Source organism: Aethalodelphis obliquidens, unplaced genomic scaffold (genome assembly GCF_003676395.1).
Source record: "Aethalodelphis obliquidens isolate GAN/ISIS:26980383/991018 unplaced genomic scaffold, ASM367639v1 scaffold67, whole genome shotgun sequence".
Lineage (NCBI taxonomy): Eukaryota > Metazoa > Chordata > Mammalia > Artiodactyla > Delphinidae > Aethalodelphis > Aethalodelphis obliquidens.
The window spans coordinates 9,568,751-9,594,989 of record NW_020838011.1 but is presented as its reverse complement, the minus strand read 5'-3'; the positions used below and the strand labels follow the sequence as shown (position 1 = coordinate 9,594,989).

Genomic DNA, 26,239 nt, shown 5'->3' with positions numbered 1-26,239 from the left:
ATTTTACATTTGGTAGTGTATATATGTCCATGCAACTCTCTCACTTTGTCCCAGCTTACCCTTCCCCCTCCCCGTATCCTCAAGTCCATTCTCTAGTATGTCCGCATCTGTGTTCCTGTCTTGCCCCTAGGTTCTTCTGACCATTATCATTTTTTTTTTAGATTCCATATATATGTGTTAGCATACAGTATTTGTTTCTTTCTCTGTGACTTACTTCACTCTGTTTGATAGTCTCTAGGTCCATCCAGCCCACTACAAATAATTAGGTTTCATTCCTTTTTATGGCTAAGTAATATTCCATTGTATATATGTGCCACATCTTCTTTACCATTCATCTGTTGATGGACACTTAGGTTGCTTCCATGTCCTGGTTATTGTAAATAGAGCTGCAATGAACATTGTGCTACATGACTCTTTTTGAATTATGGTTTTCTCAGTGTGCATGCCCAGTAGTGGGATTGCTGGGTCATATGGTAATTCTATTTTTAGCTTTTTAAGGAACCTCCATACTGTTTCCATAGGGGCTATATCAATTTACATTTCCACCAACAGTGAAAGAGGGTCCCCTTTTCTCCACACCCTCTCCAGCATTTATTGTTTGTAGACTTTTTAATGATGGCCATTCTGACCGGTGTGAGATGATATCTCATTGTAGTTTTGATATGCATTTCTCTAATGATTAATGATGTTGACCATTCTTTCATGTGTTTGCTGGCCATCTGTATACCTTCTCTGGAGAAATGTCTATTTAGGTCTTCTGCCCATTTGTGTATTGGGTTGTTTGTTATTTTGATATTGAGCTGCATGAGTTGCTTGTATGTTTTGGAGATTAGTCCTTTGTCAGTTGCTTCATTTGCAAATATTTTCTCCCATTCTGAGGGTTGTCTTTTCGTCTTGTTTATGGTTTCCTTTACTGTGCAAAAGCTTTTAAGTTTCATTAGGTCCCATTTGTTTATTTTTGTTTTTCTTTCCATTTCTCTAGGAGGTGGGTCAAAAAGGATCTTGCTGTGATTTATGTCATAGAGTGTTCTGCCTATGTTTTCCTCTAAGATGTGATGGTGTCTGGCCTTACATTTAGGTCGTTAATCCATTTTGAGTTTATTTCTGTATATGGTGTTAGGGACTGTTCTAATTTCATTCTTTTACATGTAGCTGTCCAGTATTCCCAGCACCACTTATTGAAAAGGCTGTCTTTAATCCATTGTATATTCTTGCCTCCTTTATCAAAGATAAGGTGACCCTATGTGTATGGCTTTATCTCTGGGTTTTCCATCCTGTTCCATTGATCTATATTTCTGTTTCTCTGCAGATGCCATACTGTCTTGCTTACTGTACCTTTGTAGTATAGTGTGAAGCCACGGAGCCAGGTTCCTTCAGCTCCGTTTTTCTTTCCCAAGATTGCTTTAGCTATTCGGGGTCTTTTGTGTTTCCATACAAATTGTGAAATTTTTTGTTCTAGTTCTGTGAAAAATGCCAGTGGTAGTTTGATAGGGATTGCATTGAATCTGTAGATTGCTTTGGGTAGTAGAGTCATTTTCACAATGTTGATTCTTCCAATCCAAGAACATGGTATATCTCTCCATCTATTTGTATCATCTTTAATTTATTTCATCAGTATCTTATAATTTTCTGCATACAGGTCTTTTGTCTCCTTAGGTAGGTTTATTCCTAGGTATTTTATTCTTTTTGTTGCAATGGTAAATGGCAGTGTTTTCTTAATTTCACTTTCAGATTTTTCATCATTAGTGTATAGGAATGCAAGAGATTTCTGTGCATTAATTTTGTATCCTGCTACTTTACCAAATTCATTGATTAGCTCTAGTACTTTTCTGGTAGCATCTTTAGGATTCTCTACGTATAGTATCATGTCATCTGCAAAGAGTGACAGCTTTACTTCTTCTTTTCCTATTTGGATTCCTTTTATTTCTTTTTCTTCTCTGATTGCTGTGGCTAAAACTTCCAAAACTATGTTGAATAATAGTGCTGAGAATGGGCAACCTGGTCTTGTTCCTGATCTCAGTGGAAATGTTTTCAGTTTTCCACCATTGAGGACGATGTTGGCTGTGGGTTTTATGGCCATATAAAGGCCATATATGGCCTTTATGATGTTGAGGAAAGTTTCCTCTATGCCTACTTTCTGGAGGGTTTTTAACATAAATGGGTGTTGAATTTTGTCGAAAGCTTTCTCTGCATCTATTGAGATGATCATATGGTTTTTCTCCTTCAATTTGTTAATATGGTGTATCACGTTGATTGATTTGCATATATTGAAGAATTCTTGCATTCCTGGTGTAAACCCATCTTGGTCATGGTGTCTGATTCTTTTACTGTGCCTTTGGATTCTGTTTGCTAGTATTTTGCTGAGGATTTTTGCATCTATGTTCATCAGTGACAGTGGCCTGTAGTTTTCTTTCTTTGTGACATCTCTGCCTGGTTTTGGTATCAGGGTGATGGTGGCCTTGCAGAATGAATTTGGGAGTGTTGCTCCCTCTGCCATATATTGGAAGAGTTTGAGAAGGATAGGTGTTAGCTCTTCTCAATGTTTGATAGAATTCGCCTATGAAGCCATCTGGTCCTGGGCTTTTGTTTGTTGGAAGATTTTTCATCACAGTTTCAATTTCAGTGCTTGTGATTGGTCTTTTCATATTTTCTATTTCTTCCTGGTTCAGTCTCAGAAGGTTGTGCATTTCTAAGAATTTGTCCATTTCTTCCAGGTTGTCCATTTTATTGGCATAGAGTTGCTTGTATTAATCTCTCATGATCCTTTGTATTTCTGCAGTGTCAGTTGTTACTTCTCCTTTTTCATTTCTAATTCTATTGATTTGAGTCTTCTCCCTTTTTTCTTGATAAGCCTGGCTAATGGTTTATCAATTTTGTTTATCTTCTCAAAGAACCAGCTTTTAGTTTTATTAATCATTGCTATCGTTTCCTTCATTTCTTTTTCATTTATTTCTGATCTGATCTTGATGATTTCTTCCTTCTGCTAACTTTGGGTTTTTTTTGTTCTTCTCTCTCAAATTCCTTTAGGTGTAAGATTAGTTTGTTTATTTGAGATGTTTCTTGTTTCTTAAGATAGGCTTGTATAGCTATAAACTTCCCTCTAAGAACTGCTTTTGCAGCATCCCATAGGTTTTGTGTCATTGTGTTTTCATTGTCACTTGTTTCTAGGTATTTTTTGATTTCCTCTTTGATTTCTTCAGTGATCTCTTGGTTATTAGGTAGTGTGTTGTTTAGCCTCCATGTGTTTGTATTTCTTCCAGATTTATTCCTGTAATTGATATCTACTCTCATAGCATTGTGGTCGGAAAGGATAGTTGATATGATTTCAATTTTCTTAAATTTACCAAGGCTTGATTTGTGACCCAAGATATGATCTATCCTGGAGAATGTTCCATGAACACTTGAGAAGAAAGTGTATTCTGTTTTTTTGGATGGAATGACCTATAAATATCAATTAAGTCCATCTTGTTTAATGTATCTTTTAAAGCTTGTGTTTCCTTATTTATTTTCATTATGGATGATCTGTCCATTGGGGAAAGTGGGGTGTTAAAGTCTCCTGGTATGACTGCATTACTGTCGATTTCCCCTTTCATGTCTGTTAGTATTTGCCTGTATTGAGGTGCTCCTATGTTGGGTGCATAAATATTTACAATTGTTATATCTTCTTCTTGGATTGATCCCCTGATCATGCTGTAGTGTCCTTCTTTGTGTCTTGTCATAGTCTTTGTTTTAAAGTCTATTTTGTCTGGTATGAGAATTGCTACTCCAGGTTTCTTTTGATTTCCATTTGCATGGAATATCTTTTTCCATCCCCTCACTTTCAGTCTGTATGTGTCCCTAGGTCTGAAGTGGGTCTCTTGTAGACAGCATATATATGAATCATGTTTTTGTATCCATTCCGCCAGTCTATGTCTTTTGGTTGGAGCAATTAATCCATTTACATTTAAGGTAATTATTGATATGTATGTTCCTATTACCATTTTCTTAATTGTTTTGGGTTTATCATTGTAGGTCTTTTCCTTCTCTTGTGTTTCCTGTCTATAGAAGTTCCTTCAGCATTTGTTGTAAAGCTGGTTTGGTGGTGCTGAATTCTCTTAGCTTTTGCTTGTCTGTAAAGGTTTTAATTGCTCCATCAAATCTGAATGAGATCCTTGCTGGGTAGAGTAATCTTGGTTGTAGGTTTTTCCCCTTCATCACTTTAAATATGTTCTGCTACTCCCTTTGGGCTTGCAGAGTTTCTGCTGAAAGACCAGCTGTTAACCTTATGGGGATTCCTTTGTGTGTTATTTGTTGTTTTTCCCTTGCTGCGTTTACTATTTGGTCTTTGTATTTAATTTTTGATAGTTTGATTAATATGTGTCATGGCGTGTTTTTCCTTGGATTTATCCTGTATGGGACTCTGTGTGGTTCCTGGACTTGATTAAGTATTTTCTTTCCCATATTAGGTGAAGTTTTAAACTATAATCTCTTCAAATATTTTCTCAGTACCTTTCTTTTTCTCTTCTTCTTCTGGGACCCCTGTAATTCGAATGTTGGTGTGTTTAATGTTGTCCCATAGGTCTTTGAGACTGTCCTAAATTCTTTTCATTATTTTTTCTTTATTCTGCTCTGCAGTCGTTATTTCCACTATTTTATCTTCCAGGTCATTTATTCATTCTTCTGCTTCAGTTATTCTGCCATTGATCCCTTCTAGAGAATTTTTAATTACATTTATTGTGTTGTTCATCACTGTTTGTTTGCTCTTTAGTTCTTCCAGGTTCTTGTTAAACGTTTCTTGTATTTCCTCCATTCTATTTCCAAGATTTTGGATCATCTTTACTATCATTATTCTGAACTCTTTTTCAGATAGACTGCCTATTTCCTCTTCATTTGTTAGGTCTGGTGGGTTTTTGCCTTGTTCCTTCATCTGCCATGTGTTTCTCTGTCTTCTCATTTTGCTTAACTTACTGTGTTTGGGGTCTCCTTGTCACAGGCTGCAGGTTCGTAGTTCCCGTTGTTTTTGGTGTCTGTCCGCAGTGGCTAAGGTTGTTTCAGTGGGTTGTGTACGCTTCCTGGTGGAGGGGACTGGTGCCTGTGTTCTAGTGGATGAGGCTGGATCTTGTCTTTCTGGTGGGCAGTTCCACGTCTGGTGGTGTGTCTTGGGGTGTCTGTTATTACGATTTTGGGTAGCCTCTCTGCAAATGGGTCGGTTTGTGTTCCTGTCTTGCTAGTTGTTTGGCATAGGGTGTCCAGCACTGTAGCTTGCTGGTCGTTGAGTGGAGCTGGGTCTTGGCGTTGAGATGGAGATCTCTAGGAGATTTTCACCATTTGATATTACATGGAGCTGGGAGGTCTCTTGGGGACCAGTGTCCTGAACTTGGCTCTCCCACCTCAGTGGCACAGCACTGACTCCTGGCTGGAGCACCAAGAACCTGTACTCCACAAGGCTCAGAATAAAAGGGGAAGAAAAAAAAAGAAAGAAAGAAGAAGATAAAATAAAGTTATTAAAATAAAAAATATTAAGAAAAATAATTTTTTAAGTAATTAAAAAAAAAAACGGACAGACAGAACCCTAGGATAAATGGTAAAAGCAAAGCTATACAGACAAAATCACACACAGAAGCATACACATACACTCTGACAAAAAGAGAAAAAGGGGGAGAAAATATATATCATTGCTCCCAAAGTCCACCTCCTCAATTTGGGATGATTCGTTGTCTATTCAGGTATTCCACAAATGCAGGGTACATCAAGTTGATTGTTGAGCTTTAATCCGCTGCCCCTGAGGCTACTGGGAGAAATTTCCTTTTCTTTGTTTGCACAGCTCCCGGGGTTCAGCTTTGGATCTGGCCCTGCCTCTGCGTGTAGGTCTCCTGAGGGCGTCTGTTCTTCAGGACAGGATGGGGTTAAAGGAGCAGCTGGTTCTGGGGCTCTGGCTCACTCAGGCACGGGGGAGGGAGGGGCACGGAGTGCGGGGCGAGCCTGCGGTGGCAGATGCCGCCTAACATTGCACCAGCCTGAGGTGCGCCATGTGTTCTCCCGGGTAAGTTGTCCCTGGATCACGGGACCCTGGCATTGGCAGGCTGCACAGGCTCCCAGGAGGGGAGGTGTGGATAGTGACCTGTGCTTGCACACAGGCTTCTTGGTGTCTACAGCATTAGCCTTAGGATCTCATGCCCGTCTCTGGGGTCCGCGCTGATAGCCATGGCTCGCCCCTGTCTCTGGAGCTCCTTTAAGCTGCATTCTTATTCCCCTCTCCTCATGCACCAGGAAACAAAAGGGGCAAGAAAAAGCCCCTTGCCTCTTTGGCAGCTCTAGACTTTTTCCCAGATTGCCTCCCAGCTAGCTGTGGCGCACTAGCCCCCTTCAGGCTATGTTCACGCCGCCAACTCCAGTCCTCTCCCTGGGATACGACCTCAGAAGCCCAAGCCTCAGCTCCAGCCCCGCCCGCCCCGGCAGGTGAGCTGACAAGCCTCTCAGGCTGGTGAGTGCTGGTCGGCACCGGTCCTCTGTGCGGGAATCTCTCCGCTTTGCCCTCCGCACCCCTGTTGCTGCACTCTCCTCCGTGGCTTCGAAGCTTCCCCCTCCACCACCCGCAGTCTCTGCCCACGAAGGGGCTTCTAGTGTGTGGAAACCTTTCCTCCTTCACAGCTCCCTCCCACTGGTGCAGGTCCCGTCCCTATTCTTTGTCTCTGTTTTTTCTTTTCTTTTGCCCTACCCAGGTACATAGGGAGTTTCTTGCCTTTTGGGAGGTCTGAGGCCTTCTGCCAGCGTTCAGTAGGTGTTTTGTAGGAGTTGTTCCACGTGTAGATGTATTTCTGATGTATTTGTGGGGAGGAATGTGATCTCCGAGTCTTAATCTTCCGCCATCTTGAAGCTCCTCCTGTTTGTTGTTTTTATGTTCTGGAACCTTAGGTCTTGTCCATCCAAAACTGCCTTTTGACAGCCAGTTGTCTAGATTCTTTTAAATCAGTCAATGTGCATTGTCAGTATTTTCCATACACAACAAAATTCAGGTCTCTCAAGTTTCACTAGTGGTAAGTTGTTACACAGCAAGCAACAGAAGATTAATACATCAGTGTTTGTTTTATGGGTGCAGGTAAAGCAGGAAAAGAATGCTTGAGCATCTCTACCTACAAACAGGCTAGATTCCAAAGGGTTTACTATGTATATTTCCTTTCAAATCTGAAGTGATATTATGCAAATCACTAATAGGACCTCTCCAGAATGGGAGGTTGAGGATGCATATTTGCTTTCATGCATTGCTTGTTCACATTCATAAAAGTTGGTATTATGTTGAAAGTTTATTCATATAGGATTAAGTAGTTTATTGGCTAAATGTATTACTTATGCCAAAACTATTACCTTCTTAACTATTTAGGTCCAAACAGTTTATATCTTTCATGCTGGCATTTATGTATAAAAGTATTTTATATTAAAAAAAATTCCTGTAAATCAATCTATATTTATTAAAAGTCTACTTAGAGTAAATCAATGCACTAAATATTGTGAAACATGAAAAATACCTCTGCCCCCAAAGAATTAGCTTTTCAATACACACACAAAAAGATAAATTCTAATGAGAGATAAATTAAGTTGACTACAATGGCAAGTTGCAGAGAAGGAGCACTAGAAAATGCGTTAGATGACCTGGGTCCTTTTAAGTCTCCTAGCTCTAATAAATAAGACATCTTCTCTCTCAGCCTCTGTTGTTTCATATGTAAGGTTGGTATAATACCTGCCTGATTCTCATGGATTTATAAAATTCCTACTCTGTACCAGGCACCTTATTAGGTCTTAATGATTAAAAGATGAACATGACTAGTTTAACCCATTGAGTTCACTGTTACGTATAGGTTAATATACTTGAAAATAAACAGTTACTACAATGTGATTATCGCTATTGTTGAGCATAACTAGAGGAAGAGCAAAGAGTTACCTTTTTTCTCCTAAACTGTGGAAATTTCCTCTAATCCAGAGGTGATGCAATATAAAGTATATAGCATCACTTTTGAAGTATTTTTGCCAAATTAATTTAAATCTAATCAAACCTTTAGATCTAAATTTAAGCTTATAAGAAATGAGGGGGATAGAACAAGTTAACTGAGATCACAAGAAAGCATTCAGACAAGTCCAGAAGGTGGACATTCTAAAGAAAAACTGGCTTGATCTCTTCAACAAGTCAATGCCATTAAAAATTAAAAAGCAAGCTGGACTCTTTTATGTTAAAAAAGACTTGAAAGACATAACAAGGGCTTCCCTGGTGGCGCAGTGGTTGAGAGTCCGCCTGCCGATGCAGGGGACATGGGTTTGTGCCCCGGTCCGGGAGGATCCCACATGCCGCGGAGCGGCTGGGCCCGTGAGCCATGGCCGCTGAGCCTGCGCGTCCGGAGCCTGTGCTCCGCAACGGGAGAGGCCACAGCAGTGAGAGGCCCGCGTACCGCAAAAAAAAAAAAAAAAAATGTTAAAAAAAAAAAGACATAACAACCAAGGTACTATGAGGTCCTTGATTTGTACAATCCATCTGTAAATAGGGACAATAAAGGAAATCTGAAGATGGATTTTGTTTAGAAGATAAAAAGATTAGAGAAATACTGTTAATTTTTTAACAGTGTTATGGTATTGTGGTTATATTGTAAATATCCTAATTGCTTATAATAATGATTTGGTAAAAACTCATGAAGTCCTATTTTACATTAAAATACAGCAGAAAATAATGAATGAAGCCATTATAGTAAAAATGTTAACTGACAAAATGATGTGATGAATATAGGGGTGTTCTACTATACCATTCTTTCTAAATTTCTGTGTCTGAAAAGTTTCATAATAGTTAAAATGAAAGATAAAGAATAAATGAGAATATATTTGAAATCACTTTGTAAACTTTAAAAGGATAAAAGAGATTTTTTTTTTTAAAGAAATTGTTGGAGAAAGAAGGAATGGTTTTTTTCAAGCATATGTGCTACTTTGGACCACACTGCTAAGAGAAGTCAGGAATGGCCACCACAGAGATCCACCCAATGCCTCTAGAAATAGAAACCAGGAGCAATAGCATGGATTCCCAGATACTGATCTTTTTAATACCCCCCTTCATGCCTAGATGACCTTGACCAAAATTGAAGACAAATGTCTTCTTGCTGGGAAAGGTGGGCTAAAGCAACGTGCACTTATCCAAGAAGCAGCAGAAAGCCTGTAACCGTTACAACATGAGAGTAACTGGTGAGTTTTCCTTTTTGCAGATCGGTAGGATTTGGCACCCAAAGCAGAGGTTTGAAACCATGGATGATTGCCCTTATTGTGTTATTACTGACAGTGGTAACTGTGGCCACTGGTCTTCTGGCTTACTTCTTAGTCTCTGGTAGGTAAAATTGTGGATTTTGCTCAGTTTGATTTCAGTTTTCTGTAAAGCTTCATTTGAATAAATGTAAATTTATTTCCATCCAAAAATAATGTACTTTCATTAGTAAATGTCCACATTTTGAATTTTTTAATTTATTCAGTCATTTCATCAACAAATAACTACTGAATGTTTAGTATGTCCAAGTACTTTTCAGGGCACTCAAGAAACAGCATTAAGCAAAGCAGATAAATTTCCCACCTCCTTGGAGATCACAGTCTAGTATTCTTTTCAGAATCTATACAAAAGACCAAAATAGTAATTGTCTAAAATTTACTAGTAATCACAATAAACTCTAATCATTCATGTATATGCAAGTGAAAAATTATGATGAATTAGTTATTAAAATTGGCTCTTTTACTCAGCATTTTCTGCCCACTAACATTTCTAGGGAAAAAGAAAAGCACGTGTCCAATGAAATAATGAATTTTAAAATTATTGGTAGAGTATAAATATGATACAGTATTATTACTTTTTTTTCTTTTTTTTTTTTTTTTTTTTTTTTTTTTTTTTTTTTTTTTTTTTTTTTGCGGTACGCAGGTCTCTCACTGCTGTGGCCTCTCCCGTTGCGGAGCACAGGCTCCTGATGAGCAGGCTCAGAGGCCATGGCTCACGGGCCTAGCCACTCCGCGGCATGTGGGATCTTCCCGGACCGGGGCACGAACCCGTGTCCCCTGCATCTGCAGGCAGACTCTCAACCACTGCGCCACCAGGGAAGCCCCTATTACTTATTTTTAGAGAAAAATTTTACTCTTTCCAAAACAATATCGAGAGATTTTTCTATTGCCTGATATATTTATAATCCCACAAAAATTCATTGCAGAATTCTCTTTTTACATTGCATCACTCTGCAGAGTTCAAACCATTTACATTTTTGACAAATGTCCACAATGTCAATCTCACACAGAGGTATGTGATAAGACAACTAGTTCAGGGGACTTACCTGAATGGACTTATCTGTTGTCTCTTTCCTCAGACTTGATGGGGGAGTCCAGATTCTTTTAGGAGCTTTAAAGGGCTTAAGAACATAGTTCTGGGGCCCATATAACTACCCCATCTGTAGTTTACACCAATGGCAAAAGATTCTCGGGTCAGCTAATTTAATGTATAGAAGAAGCCCCTTTTCTATGAGTAGAGGGTTCAATTACAAATGGACTATATAGATTAGTAATCGGGGGGACCAAAAAAGCACTACAGAGTCCAGAGATGTCCCTAGGAGACAGACCATCCTGAGGTCCTCTTTCTTTCCTAGATCCACAGCTTCCCAAGGAGAGATATGCTTCTGTGGTTGCTCCATTTTCTATCTTTAACTCTTTGTAGATTTCTTGCCCCACCAGGGCCATACTCCTAAGATTACCACACTCCTCCACTGCTCTGTTTTTTATAACCTTTCCTGAGAGACGAGCAGAAATCTGATTGATTCATCCCTTTTACACACTGTTCTCACCTCCCATCTCAGGCAGTTTTTTCCCTGCCTTTCTTTTCACACCTTTCTTAGTGTGCCTGGCTCTTCCATTAAAAACCAAAATTTACAAGAACACTTATTTACCTCTACTTCCAGTAGAGTACAAGGTGGTATACATTTCACCGCAGCAAGAAGCAATACAGTTAATTAAATATTCCAGCTCTAGAGCCACACTTGTCTGGGTTTAAACTTGGAGAGGCCACTAACTAGCTGTATAGCACAGGGCAAGTTACTTAATGCCTCCTGCCTCACTTTCTTCATCTGTAAAATGAAGGTGATGCCAGTCTTAGAGAGCTTAGTGAGAGTCAAATGAATTAATACATATAAAGTGCCCAGAACAGAGCTTGGCACATAGTAGGCACTGAATAAATACCAGCTACTATTATTAACATATAACATTAATCATTATTTTTATTATATTTATTATTAAAGTCTCAGAGATATATTCAAGACTTCATATTAGCCCCATTATAGTTGGGCCTTAGATCCCAAAATCTACCCTCAAACCACTTAATTTCCTACTTTTTCTTTTCATCACAGGCCAGAAAATGGAGTATTATCATGGCACCTTTAAAATTTCAGATCCAGGAGTCAAAAGTAATTCTGGACAAAGCAGCCCATACCAGCTTAAGGACTTACAGGAGATGAGTGAAAACTTGGTAAGTCAGATAAAATTGTTTCTATCATAAAATATTGCAGGAGGAAGGGATTTTGTGAATCATTTTCTCCACTATTTCTTAAAACATGATTTTCAGACAATTTGCATCAGAATCATCTTGCAGATTCCCAGGTCCCACTCCAGATCTTCTGAATCAGTGTCTGATGGGGTGGGTGGGTAGGGAGAGAGGAGTAAGGGAATCTGCATTCTAGCAGATTGGTGATTCTGATAAACCACTTTTTAAACCACCTCATTTAAAAGTGAGAGAACGGAAGCCAAGGTATCCCAGCCCTTCGCTCCCCCATTCCACCACGATACTACCCAACTGAAAAGCTTAAACATACCAGAAGTGGTTATTGGTAAAACCACATGCTTTTTTTGTTAGACCACATTTTAGGACTTAAAATATTTTTTAAATACATGAAAAAAGGAAAGAGGATTATAAATGTTCATTTTATCTCAAAAACACACTAATTAAGATAAAATACCCAGACCTATTGTGCAATATTCAAATGAACTGCTAACGATTTTGTTAAAACTGAAATACAAGACTGTCCCCACCCCCACCCCCCCTAAAAAGTAAACTCAGCTGCATAACAGCTCTGCTCACGATGTGTGTGAACCCTCACTCAAAAACTAAGGTCAAGTTAACTGCCTTGACAAAGAAGCACAGAGCATAAAATTATCTTAAAAGGGTGGAAATGTCAGGTGTTGGTTTGTTTTAGTCAAAGAATCATTTTTTACTCAAAACATTTCCTTTCTTTCTCAAACCATTTTCATTTTTTCATGCCACTATTTGATCTTTGTCCACATGCATACCCAGTTGCAACATATTCACAGCCACATCACAAATGGAGTTTTTAATCTATATTTTCAATTCTCATTAAATTATGCAATTTTTTTTATTTTGCAGTCTCATCCCCCCAGATCAATAATTACATTTATAGATTGATATATATCCTCCATTCTTTTATATTCAGAGCACCTTAGAAAATAGCATTTGTGATCATTTCTTGAGGAATGCCAGAAAAAACTTGGATACATACCCTAGTACCTCTTTTATTCCTCTGACCCTGAGTGACTCCACATAACCTCCTCAATGTTAAAATATTAATAATAAATTATTTATTAATTTAAAAATTAATAAATTAATTAATAAATTAATTAATCTTAGTTTAAAAGATATACAATTTCTTTGACTGTTGAAAAAATATTTATAATTTAACAGGAAAGTTTAAAATTTGTTTTCTTTATGTTTTACAGCCAATATTGTTGGCATTGTTTTAGGCTAACTAAGACATTGTTTCTACTGAAGTAAATGGACAGGAATGAAGTAGGTCTTTTTAAAAAAAAGTGAAAGAAATTCACTTATAGAGGTATGTGTTTGAAGGTGAACTTTGAAGCTTCACTAAAGCACACGTTTTTAGGTGTGAAAGAACCTCAGGTACAAAGGCTGAGTTACGTGATGAAACATTATCATCATAAGGACCTACAAGGTCTTTCTCTAGTTGTCATTATTTATTTCTTCTCTTTTATTTTCATACCACACTCTCATTCTCCTCCCCCTGCAGACAACCATACTGTATTTCACATGTATTCTTTTATTAGTATTCATTCTTGCAAAAATGCATTTTCTTGTTTTGTGCAGAGCACATGGCTTTAATTTATTCTTTGTGTTATAAATCCCTTGTTTTAGTTAGTTTGGGCTGCTATAAAAATGTACCAAGGTTTGAGTGGCTTATAAACAACAGAAATTTATTTCTAATAGTAATGGAGGCTGGAAGTCTGAAACCATGACACTAAAATGGTCAGGTTCTGGCAAGAACCCTCTTTCTTGTTGCAGACTTCAGACTTCTTGGTGTATCCTTACATGGTGCAGAGCAGGGAGCTAAAGAGCTCTCTGGGGTCTCTTTTCTAAAGTACTAATCCCATTCATGACCTAATCACCTCCCAAAGGCTGCACCTCTTCATATATGGCCTTCATTATGTTAAAGCAGGTTCCCTCAATGCCCACTTTCTGGAGGGTTTGTAACATAAATCAGTGTTGGATTTTGTCAAAAGCTTTTTCTGCATCTATTGAGATGATCATATGGTTTTTATTCTTCAGTTTGTTAATGTGGTGTATCACACTGACTGATTTGCAGATACTGAAAAATTCTTGCATCCCTGGGAAAAACCCCACTTGATCTTGGGGTATGACCCCTTCAATGTATTGCTGGATTCAGTTTGCTAGTATTTCGTTGAGGATCTTTGCATCTATATTCATCAGTGATATTGACCTGTAATTTTCTTTTTTTGTGGTATCTTTGTCTGGTTTTGCTATCAGGGTGATGCTGGCCTCACAGAATGATTTTGGGAGTGTTCCTTCCTCTGCAATTTTTTTGGAAGAGTTTCAGAAGGATAGGTGTTAACTCTTCTATAAATGTTTGATAGAATTTGCCTGTGAAGCCATCTAGTCCTGGACTTTTGTTTGCTGTGAGTTTTTTAATCAGTTTCAATTTCAGTACTGGTGATTGGTCTGTTCATATGTTCTATTTCTTCCTGGTTCAGTCTTGGGAGATTGTACCTTTCTAAGAATTTGTCCATTTCTTCTAGGTGTTTATTTTATCGGTATATAGTTGCTTGTAGTAGTCTCTTAAGATCTTTTGTATTTCTGTGGTGTCCATTGTATAATAACTTTCTCCTTTTCCAGTTCTAATTTTATTGATTTGAGCCCTCTCCCTCTTTTTATTGATGAGTCTAGCTGAAGGCTTATCAATTTTGTTTATCTTTTCAAAGAACTAGTTTTTAGTTTCATTGATCTTTTCTATTTTCTTCATCTCTATTTCATTTATTTCTGCTCTGACTTTTATGATTTCTAGATAGGAACAGTTTGTTGGTAGTAGACATTGCACTTATCCATTCCATCTTTTATTAATTTGGACCATATTGCCCTTCATAAAACAAAAATCCATAATTTTAAAGTAATCATACTTATCAGTTTTCTCAGCCTTATGGTTGTGTTTTTAAAGATTTTTTTTAAAAGTTATTTCCTCTTTTAAGTTATAAAATTATTTTACTGTATTTTCTTCTATTAAACTATTAAACTTCTACCTTCTACAGAAGGTTTTTAATGCATCTGAAGTCCACCTTTGAATGTGATATTAAGTAGGAACCCAGGTAGTGATCCAGTTTTCCCAATGTAACTAACTAAACAATCTGTCTCACCAATATATGGTATGATTATTCAGCTTATGACACTTCTTGGCCCCTGAGTCTTACAGAAAAAAAAACGATGATCCTCATCTCTTCAAACTGCTTCCCATCTCCTTGGAGAGATGATAGTAACACACATGAAACTGAACAGCATGACATGATATGGTTAAGGACTAAACTATATGTTGAGGACTATAAGTGCAGAAGAACTTCAAAGAAAAGGAAGATCAACTAGGGTTCACGTGGTCAGGAAAGGCTGTGTATTATTTTAGCCCTGTTTAAGCGAGACAATGTCCCTTTCCCTCCAATCCCCACCAATTTACCTTCAGGAGAATTACAGGAAGTGTTCATGCCTCATCCTGAGCCACTCCTTTTTATTGTTGCTAAATCCCAATGTGTGAAACCAGATTCTTCTCTCTGACCTATGTGTGTGCTAATTAGACAGCCATGAAATACAGGTTGTAGGTCCTGTTCTTCCTCATAACTGGGGATTCACTGATTTGAATGGAAACAGAGATGCAAATATAAAATGAGTTCATGCTCAGATACTGCTAAAACCCATTCAAGTTCCTTGAGATAGCAGCACAGACATATCTCATCTTTCATACCATTCTTCAGAGAATACTCCAGTAACCAGACACCATGATATTCCTAAATAGGTAGGTCATTTTTATTATTATTATAAGTTTGAGTAGGATCACTGACTGAGCGAGCACTTCATTTGAAGAAATATATTTCAGAAATATTTTTAAAGTATAGGATCATTACAAATGTGAAAGTTAAAAACTTGTAACACTATAGCAATAACACTAGTTAACATATACTAAATGCCAAGCACTCAATTAGCTTAGCACATTAAGCACTGTATCTGTATTATTTTAGTTAATCCTCAAAAACAAACTTATGAGGTAAGTATAATTATTATCACAATTTTACAAATTGAAAAATCAAGGTACACAAAAGTTAATTTACCCAAGATCATTCAGCTAGTAAACGATATAGTTAGGGTTTTAGATTACATTTTCTTAATACATTTTCGTCATCCATAAGAATCATCTGTGTGATTTTACTTCCCATCTACCATCCCATAAAACACCAGAAATCAAGTAATTATCCCTGGTACATTATTCTGTTTCAGTTACAGTTGACCCTTGAACAACATGGGTTTGAACTGTGCAGGTTCACTTACATGCAGTCTTTTCAATAAATACGTGCTATAAATAAATAAACAAATATGTGCTACAGTACTACATGATTGGTGGTTGGTTGAATTTACAGATGCAGAACCAGGGATACAGACAGCCAACTATGAAGTTATATGCAGATTTCTGACCCAACCCCCCACATGGTTCAATGGTCATTGAATACTGTATAGTATTAGCATGTGCCAGTAACCACCATCTGAATTAACAATGGCATCAGTTAGGAATTTTCTTAGTGTTGTCTCCAAAAAAACTCACTTCTCCTGTGCCCAAAGCAGTCCTAAATTTTATCTTCTTTGTGCCCAGGAACACCAGAAACAGTGCCTGAAATGATCCTCAAACTATCCTTTGGACTATGTGTCTAGAGTTGTAGAGACAAAGAACTTGGAAACAGAAGTGATGTAAGGAGATAATATAGTTTAGGAACACTCTCTAAAGGAACTTGAAGACACCAATGAGAGACTTGGCTCTCTGAAGCAGGAAGCTCTTCTCTTGAGAAAAGGCAACCGGGTCAAGGTAAACAACTTAGCAAAGGTATTAGACTACCTAAAGTTTGGAGTTGCATAATGTAAGAGAAGTAAGAGGCCCAATGTCTGGTGTAGGCCTATGGTCCTATGCTCAGAGAAGAGATGAATTTGAAAGCTTATTTGAAAGCTTAGAAAAGAAAATAGCAATTATTTAAAAAAACAAAAAAAAACCTTTGTGTTCAGAGGTTAGAAAAATTGGGTGTAGAATGTGACTGAGTTCTTACTTGGGAGCTCAAACTCACGTTCATTTCATAACTGAAGATTAGGTATGACTAAAAGAGGAAAATGTGTATCACAACCTCTGCCTTCAATGTGTTAAATTTGAATACTGAAAGAAAAAGCTAACTGTTGTATATTTCATGTCTAATCTTCAATATAACACTGCAAAGGAGGCATTGTTATTCACACTTTATAGATAGATAAGAGAACTAAGCCTCTGAAGATAAGGTCCACAGTTGGTAAATCAAGGAGGGGAGATTTGAAGCCATATAGGTTAACTCCAACAGGTGCCATCTCCACTAAATTATTCTATTTGTCAGGAAGGGACTAAGCTATAACAGGAAGTTCAGTTCTACATCAATTCTTCTCCCATTTAATTTTTAAATCCATAAAGATTATAAATTTATATGCTCTGTCAGACCACTTTTACTTAGCCAACACATTGGGATTACATTACTAATTATATAAAGATGTCTTCATTCTTAGTTTCTTCATTTCCTTGTATCAATTTTTTCAGCTTTATTAAAATATAATTGACATATAACATTGTGTAATTTTAAGGTGTAAAATGTGATGATATGATACATTTATGTTGCAAAATGGTTACCACTATAGCACCTCCATCATGTCACATAATTACCATTTTTTGTGTGTGGTGAGAACACAAGTTCTACTCTCTTAGCAACTTTCAAGTATATAACACAGTGTCATTAAGTATGATCATTACAATGTACATGGGATACCAGAACTTATTAATTTGCAACCAGAAGTTTGTACTCTTTGATCAATATTTCTCCATTTTTCCCATCCCCTAGCCTTAGTAAGTACCATTCTACTATCTGTTTCTATGAATTCTGCTTTTTAGATTCCACATAAAACTGGAATAAAGTATTTGTCTTTGTCTGACTTATTTCAGTTAGTGTAATGCCCTCAAAATCCATCCATGTTGGCAGAATTTCATTCTTTCTCCTGGCTGAGGAATATACAGCTGACCTTTGAACACTATGGGCTTGAATTGCAAGGGTCCACTTATATGCAGATTTTTTTTCATTAGTAAATACTGTAGGATTATATGATTTGACCCATGGTTGGTTGAATCCACAGATGCAGAACCATGAATACAGAGAACCATATGGGAACTGTGGATACAGAGGGATGTTATGCTATATGGGGATTTTCAACAGCACAGGGGGCAGCACCTCTAACCACGACATTGTTCAAGGGTCAACTGTATATATATGTATATACATATTCTTTATCCATTTATTTTTTGACAGACACTTAGGTTGTTTCCGTATCTTGCCTATTGTGGATAATACTGTGATGAACATGAGAGTGCAGATATCTCTCTTGAGATCCTGTTTTAATTTCCTTTGGATCTATACCCAGAAGTGGGATTGCTGGCTCAGATGGTAGTTTTAGTTTTTTGAGGACCCCTCCATGCTTTCTCCACAGTGGCTATGCCAATTTACATTCCCACCAACCGTGCACGAGGGCTCCTTTCACCAAAGTCTTGAAGTTTCATTGTTAAGATCTTTTACCTCCTTAGTTAAATTTACCCCAAAGTATTTTATTGTTTTTGATGCTATTATGAATCGCGTTGTTTTATTTCTTCTTCAGATATATTGTTGTTATTGTATAGAAACACAACTAATTTCTATACACTATGAATGCTGATTCTATATGTTTGATTTCTCTTGATATGTATGCAACTTTACTGAATTCATTGGTCAGTTCTAACAGTGTTTTGGTGGCATATTTATGATTTTCTATATATAAAATTATATCATCTGCAAATAAAGGCAATTTTACTTCTTCCTGTCTGATTTTAATGCCTTTTATTCTTTTTCTTGCCTGATTGCTCTAGCTAGAACTCCCAGTAACATGGTGAATAGGAGTGGTGAGAGTGGGCACCCTTCTTATCTTGTTCCTGATCTTAGAGGGAAAGATTTCAATCTTTTACTGTTGAGTTTTGGTGTAAGCTGTGCATTTGTCATATATGGAGTTTATCATGTTGAGGTATGTTCCTTCTACACGTGATTTGTTGAGTGTTTTTATCATGAAAGAACCTTGTTTTCTGTCAAATGCTTTTTCTGCATCTATTGAGATGGTCATATGACTTTTAGCTTTCATCCTATTGATGTGTTGTGTCACATTTATTGATTTGCATATGTCAAACCATCCTTGCATCCCAGAGATAAATCTCACTTGATCATGGTATATGATCCTTTTAATGTGCTGTTGAATTTAGTTTGCTAATACACTGTTGAGAATTTTTGCTTCAGGAATATTGGTCTGAAGTTTTATTTTCTTGTAGTGTCCTTATCTGGCTTTGGTATAAAGGTAATGCTGGCCTCACAAAATAAGTTTGGGTGTGTTCCTTCTTCTTTGATTTTTTGGAAGAGTTTGAGAAGGACTGGCATTAATTCTTATTTAACTGTTTGGTAACATTCACCAGTGAAACCATCTGGTCCTGGGCTTTTCCTTTTGAGGAGGGTTTTGATTACTGATTTAATCTCCTTATTCATTATTGGTCTCAGATTTTCTGTTTCTTCATGATTCAGTCTTGGTAGGTTGTATTTTTCTAGGAATTTATCCATTTCTTCTAGATTATCCAATTTGTTGGTTTATAATTGTTCATAGTAGTTTTTTATGATCCTTTGTATTTTTGTGTTATAATGTCTATTCTTGCATTTCTGATTCTGTTTGAGTCCTCTTTTTTCTTTTAGATAGTCTCACTAAAGTTTTGTCAATTTTGTTAATCTTTTCAAAAACACAGCTCTTAGTTTTGTTGATCTTTTCTATTGTTTTTCTGATTTTTATTTCATTTATTTCTTTTCTTATCTTTGTTATCTCTTTCCTTCTGCTAGCCTTGGTCTTAGTTTGTTCTTTTTCTAGTTCCTTGAGGGGTAAAGAGATCAAAAGACCAATAAGCATCAAAATCCTGTGAGCACCATCAGTGCTCAGGTTGGCCATGTTCTACATAGGCTTAGGATAATGATTCACAGCTGACTTCTTAAATCTTGGGTTTTGCCAAAAATCTGGATTTTAAATAGATAGAATAACAACTTTAAAGGATTGCAATAAGAACGATCAAGATTATGGTCTTTATTTTTAGAGGGCAAAGAATATAGGCTGCCTTTGGAGAGGGGTAACCATTACATGTTGCTTGTACATATCAATGGGTAGGAGTTCTTAATCCATAGGAATCAAATTACTGAAAATGTCAACAAGGAGAAAAAATTCCCCTCAAATACTTCATGTGCAGTTTTCTTTTTTCTCTAGGAGCACTGATCTCAATCTGATGTAAATCTCATTAAAAGCACTAATAAAATCTTCCTGATAAATGCAAGGCTTTCTGATAAACAAATTTTTACTTCCTTTTATTAATTCATTCAAAAAAGCATGCTGAATTCTTACATATTGTAGAGTATGAAAAGAAGAATGATTGTCCCTATCCATAAAAGGTTTGCAGTTTAGTAGAGGAGATAATATATTTTCATAAATAACTATATTAAGGAGTAGAAGATATAAGAGGAATAAGAACAATTAGGACAGGAAGAGGAAAGATTACTCTGAGGTTCAAGGAATAAACCCAAAGTAGGTCTTATCTGAAATAGACTTTGAAGGAGAGTTGTGATTCAGAAAAGCAGAGCCAGCAGAATCAGAGAGGGGACTACAGACCAAAGGAATAGCCTGAGAAGGGCAAGTACAGAGGGAAACAGGACATGCCTGAAAACAGCACTACCAAGCATGAAAGGTAATGGTGGTGTTGATGGGGGTTGTGGGTGTGGGGATGAATGACAGATGGTGAGGCCCTTGAACATATGACTCTGTGACCAGAGACTCAAATGCAATTGTGCTCTAATCTCTATTTCTACCTTGAGTTCAGCCCTGGAGTAAAGCAACTTCAATTGAACCTTATTTAAGGTTAAAGGTGTGTTTTTTAAAAGCATCTCTTATACCATCCTTTGTGTGCCACTCTTATTATAACTAGGAGAAAGCAACAGGATCTGAATTTTTTTTTTTTGGCATGTTTTGGCTCTAAACTTTTAGTTATCAGGCACTCATCTGGTGAGATGTTGGTAGAAACTGCCTTCATATTCCATTGGCCAGTCTTCAGTGGCATATCTCTCTGAAGTTAGTGGTCTCAGCTCTGAAACACCCCTATGTGAGTACAAAGACTGCTGTGAGAGGAGCAAGCTGGGAAGCATCTAAACTGAAAGGCGGGCTACATGTGTGAACAGAGGTAGTCTGGGAATGAGAGCTAAATTGCTGGGCCCGTCTGTTTGTTTGAATTGAAGGCCTCTCCCTAACTCTTCCATTAAACACCCAACTAACATGCAGTTGCCCTCTTAGAACTTAGTGCAACTTCCAGCATTTCAAAATCATCAAATATAAAGAGGTACTACCTTGAAAGAAGGTCTTTTGTTCAACATGAGGGACTAACTCCAACTACAAGACTCTACAAATGGCTCCAAATGGGAGCAAGATAGATTTATAAATCACTAACTCTATTGAGATATGTAAATAATAAACTTAGAACAAGTTGGCACACAGCTTAAAAAAAGTGTCCTTTGAAACTTCTGAGAATTTAGAATTAGAATGCCAAAGTGCTGGCAGAATGTTTCTGATGAAATAAGCCTTAATCTGCCAGGGAAACATTTTTGGGTGGGGTCTCTAGAAAGCTAGTTCTTACATAAACTCCATTCAGCAATAAAGTTTACATTCATGTTTTCTCTGATTTCCCTGTTTTAAATTCCTTTAGTGTAGGAACCCTGTTAGCTAGTCTCTGTGCCCCAGCATTTTTTAGGATAACATAAAGATCCTGGGCTTCACCCCAGACCCAACCAATGAGGCTTTATAGGGACACGGTCCTGGAATTTGAATTATAGAGAAGAGACTTCTATATTTCTGTGATTACCAAAGTTACTTCTACCTAGATTCTTCTTATATTATTCTTTCAGCTCCTATCTTCCCAGACACCTGAACTATTCAAAGATGGAATGGATGCTGGGGCTAGATATTCTTCTCAGCAGGTATTTTGCCAGATGAATGATGTCATCCAGAGTCAAAAACTTAATCCAGTACCTTCACCAACAAGTCACAAACAGCCAAGGGATCTATCGCGGGTAGAATTTCAGAGGATAATTACAAACCAAACTTCTTTAGATTCCCAAACACTATTTACTTTTTTTTCCTTTTAATACTGGTCATTTTTCTCCCCTTTGTTTTGGTTAGTCTTTTCTTTTCTTTTGGATTTCCCCCAGATACTGAGTAATAGGACTGGCTGTGTATGTCGGAAGAGAAATGATTAAAACAATTAGTGGTCTTGCAAAAACATATCTTACAAAATAATTTCATTTCTAACATATAAACCCCACATTTCTTCAGCCCATTTAAGCTTTTCTTATTTAAGTACAAGTAAGTGTATATTCTGGATACAAGCAATTTCTCTATTTTCTAAATACTGTCTTTGATCTAAAGTTTAAAAATATATTACCAAATATATGCTTAAAAGTTTTATACTTTAAGTCAATCGACTGTTTATGTTATAACTTATTGTTGTATGTTCTATGAAAGAAATTGAAGTAAAATGTACATCACATTTAACATGGAGGTTGTGTGACTGATAAGAGATGGACCTAGAGACAGAAGACCTAGATTTAAGTCCCAGTTTACTAATCCACATGATGCTAGGGAAATTCACATGATGTCTCCGAGTGTCAGTTTCCTCTTCAAATGAAATAAGAATCAAAATAATTCTTATTTCATACAGTTATTATAAGGAGTAAGGGGGATATATATTTTGTTTCCCAATTAAGCTTTTTATGAATGCCTGATACTGCTAAGGAAGTCACAACTTGTTCCTTGATCTCTGAAACAGTCTTCTTTTTTATTTCCATTCTTTGGGTTTTTCAAAATGAGAGGTGGTTTTCTTGTCTCTTTCTTAAGGATTTAGGACATAATTTTTGTCCTAAATAGATGAGCACATTTGGCTCCTCTACTATCAAATATGAAATGCAGTGCCTGCATTCAGATGACACTGTTGCCACCAGGTGGTCACTGGGGGATACTGCAAGCAAAAATCTAGGTGTGATAAGTCACAGCATCATAATGTCTTGGCAGGCAATTAAAATTCTGTGCAAATGGACCCCAAACAGTAGTTTTTGTTCTCCTCCCCTGTTGACATAACCTGAGGAACACAACTTTGACCTAAACCTGTAAAACCACCTTACTCTTTCTTCCTTCCTGACCTACCCTAGGGCTCAGAATCAACAACAATTAGAAAATTGTTAGCTCTTTCCTAAATCTCTAATGCCTCTTCCCTGTACTTATAGCCAAAGACCTGCAGAGAAATCTGAGACCTGTGATGCCAGAATGGGGGCTAACCTGATCCACCGGCAGTCTACTACCAAAATATACCCAGCATTTTATATGTGTTTAATCCTTACAACCCTATGAGTAGCATAGCAATATCTTTGTTTTAGAGGTTAGGATACTGAGGCTCAGCTTGGTTCAGCAACTTTTCCAAGGTCACCCAGTTCAAGAGCAGCAGGATAAGCAGGCTTCAAACCCAGCACTGAGCCACGGTTCTCTCCACCACTTCTCAAGGCCTCCCTCCATGTCCCATCTCTGCTCTGCAACTTTCTGCTTCACCTTCTGTGGAGTTTTAGGAAGATAACCTTTACCCGAGATACCTATGTCAGCACATTAGAGTCACCTGGGGAGATTTTTACAAATACAAATGCCTAGGTTCCATCCAGACAATTTATAACCAAAATTCTGGGAGAGGGGCCCCAGCATCTTAAGTCATTTTTTTTTTTAATTCTGCAAATGATTCTGTTGCACAGTTGGAATTGAGAACCACTGGTTTAAATCATGATATTACTCACGTTAAAACATTTTTCTATTGCTTTAACATTTAATCAGGGGTATATTCTTCTTATAAAATATCTTATTAACACATAGTTTCTCTCTTATTGTAATAACAGGTGGATGATACATTTATAGATTCGGCCTTGAACAAGCATTATATCAAGAACCAAGTAGTCAAACTGACGTATGTATGTTTGGGCAAAGGTGGATTCACATCCTGGAGTGACAAAGGGCAAAAGAGATAGGAACCCTCATATACTGTTGCCTCTATGAGCTTGGCTTTTGGCTAGGATTTCTTATAAATATTATTTCGACAACAGTCTCAAGATACAGGGCCGATCACCAGTTTGTAAACATAAAAACTAAGACTCTGGGAGCTTAAGTGATATGTTCAAAATTCCGCAAGTGACAGAACCAGGATTCAAATCCCATCAACTGATTATAAGGCCTGGGACTATCAGAAACCATAGCTTTGGGAAAACCCAGCAGCATGTCACTGAATGCACCAAGCTGTATTCTTTCAATACACATGTCATTTCAAAAGTATTAAGAAGGCAAAGTTGACTACAAAATGGGATCATAAGTCTTACCTGTAATGAAGCCCTAGTTAGAGGAGCCATGCCCAAACAAAAAGATGTTCCTGTTTTAATGAATTTCTGCTTGTTGTGGTGGAGAGGGAAGACTCCTGTCATTTGCAGAAATTGCTCAGAGGTTTCAGTTGTGTTATTTGGAAAGCTCATAGCAGAACATATACGTAACAGATACAAACATATGGGCCTGTGTGACTCATCTTCTTAAAGAAAATGAATATAGTCAGACAGATCTATTTGAAGGAAATAATAATCGGTTTTCTCATCAATAGGCTAATGCTTTATTGGCAGACTTACCCCAAGTTCCTTATACCTTTATCGAGTAACTAGTGACCTCCAGAAGGATTTTACAATATATATTGGATAAATTTTATAATATTTAGGAGATAAAAAGCATGTATTTCCCAAAACTTTCTAGATTTCATGCCCTCCGTTTTTAAATTCTGACTTGCCATAGCATCCTAGCAAAATTATCATAGTCTTAAGAACTCCTTTGAATTTGTAGCCACTATCATTTTGTAAGCTTTTGTGTGGGTCCAGGGAAATCCCACTTGGTAAACAATGTTTTCCCTCTGATTTAAAAACAGGGAAAATTACTAGATTGTATATTTACCAATTTGACATAAAATTCTGTTTATTTATATCTTCACATTCCAAAGCCTAAAATGAACCACAATATATAAAATGCCTTTAAACTGATATGATTCCCTCTTTTTTTAAATCGAAGAATTCAGGAAAATAGGGCTTCAGTGGTTTTTAGAGCTTGGATCTTTTGAAATGTAAAAATAAAAGACATGGCAGATCAACACATAGGTTTCCATTTTTCTTAAAGCCCTTTAATTGTTTGGTTTTCCTACTTTAAGAGTATGGAAAAATTCAACCCCACAAGTGAAGGGGCTTGAACTTGTGTATATGAAAAAAGTTCAAGGAACTGGACATGTGTAATCTGGAGAAGACTCAGACACCAAGAATATCACTGTCTTCAAATATTTTATGTGGAAGAGGGAACTGATGTTTTATGTATGTCCCAATTGGTAGACCTAAGCCTATGGAATGTAAGCTTTAGGGAGACATATTTCAACTCCAAGTGAAGAGCTCTCTTAAAATCAGAGCTGACCAAAGAGAAATACCCTCTTCAGAGAAGTAAATCTTTTTAATTACTGTGCTGGGGTTAGATGACCACTTATCATGGAAGCTGTAGAGCTGATGAAGGTATCACACGAGGGACTGGCCAAAGACACCATTAAAGTTTTTTCCAATTCTCAGGGTTTATAATTTTGATGATAAAATTTTGGTGTCTGAGTCTAACTCAAATGCTATAGCAAGCCTTCAAATTAATGGGGAAAATTCACTCAGAACATAATGAAAACTTGAAGAGGGAACATATGAAATGATCTTGAGTCAGAAAGTGACATATATGAGTTATCAATGTGAGATGATTAGTTCTTGACACTTTCAACAACTGAGGCATAATTCAGGAGAAGACAATACAGAAAAGAGAGTTAGATAATACTGGATGTATTTTTTGAACAAGTACCTTTCTCTTGTGTGTCACAGTCCAGAGGAAGATGGTGTGACAGTAGATGTGATTATGGTGTTCCAGTTCCCCTCTGCTGAGTCAAGGGCAGTGAGAAAAAGGAAAATCCGTAGCATGTTATATAAGAAGATAAGTAACACCAGAGCTTTGTCAATAAATGCCTCGTCAGTTGAAGTTAATGGTAAGTAGGTGCCTTTCTATGTGATGTGAAGTTCTCTATTAAGTCCATTTTTTGTCTAATCATAAACTTATTTACCATTATTTCTATTCCAAATAATGGCTAGAATTCAGATGGAAAAAATTTCAAGTTAAAAAAGTGACTTTTAAAGGTTTTGTTATTCTCTGATGAAAGCATGTCTGAAGTTAGTTGTCAAGTGATTTTTTTCTGTAGTAATTGACTGGCACTCATCCAGAAATAAAATCAAACCTTTACCACTAACATAGTCAATCTGAGCCAGCCACTTCCTCCATGACTAAGCAGGTGAAAATACCAAGTGTTTAGCAAAAACTGTTTTTCTGTTTCTAAAACATAAGCTCATTTGTTGCCTTTTAAAAATATGAATAGTTTCTGTAAACAGTGAAATTATGGAG

General features: G+C 37.1%; 1 protein-coding gene across 10 annotated transcripts in view; it reads left to right on the top strand.

Annotated features, from left to right (window-relative positions):
* The window catches only part of TMPRSS11A (transmembrane serine protease 11A), a 54,646-nt gene that overhangs the window by 11,700 nt on the left and 16,707 nt on the right, over positions 1–26,239 (top strand). For 4 of the 10 annotated variants that reach the window (XM_027089679.1, XM_027089681.1, XM_027089680.1 and 1 more), the window contains 5 exons: positions 9,219–9,337; positions 11,382–11,500; positions 21,610–21,681; positions 23,638–23,705; positions 25,669–25,829. In XM_027089679.1, the coding sequence (XP_026945480.1) occupies positions 9,219–9,337; positions 11,382–11,500; positions 21,610–21,681; positions 23,638–23,705; positions 25,669–25,829 (539 nt within the window). Of the gene's footprint in view, positions 1–5,987; positions 6,023–9,079; positions 9,199–9,218; positions 9,338–11,381; positions 11,501–21,609; positions 21,682–23,637; positions 23,706–25,668; positions 25,830–26,239 lie in introns of those variants that run through there. The other 6 variants (XM_027089686.1, XM_027089685.1, XM_027089683.1 and 3 more) reach the window with 4 other exon arrangements.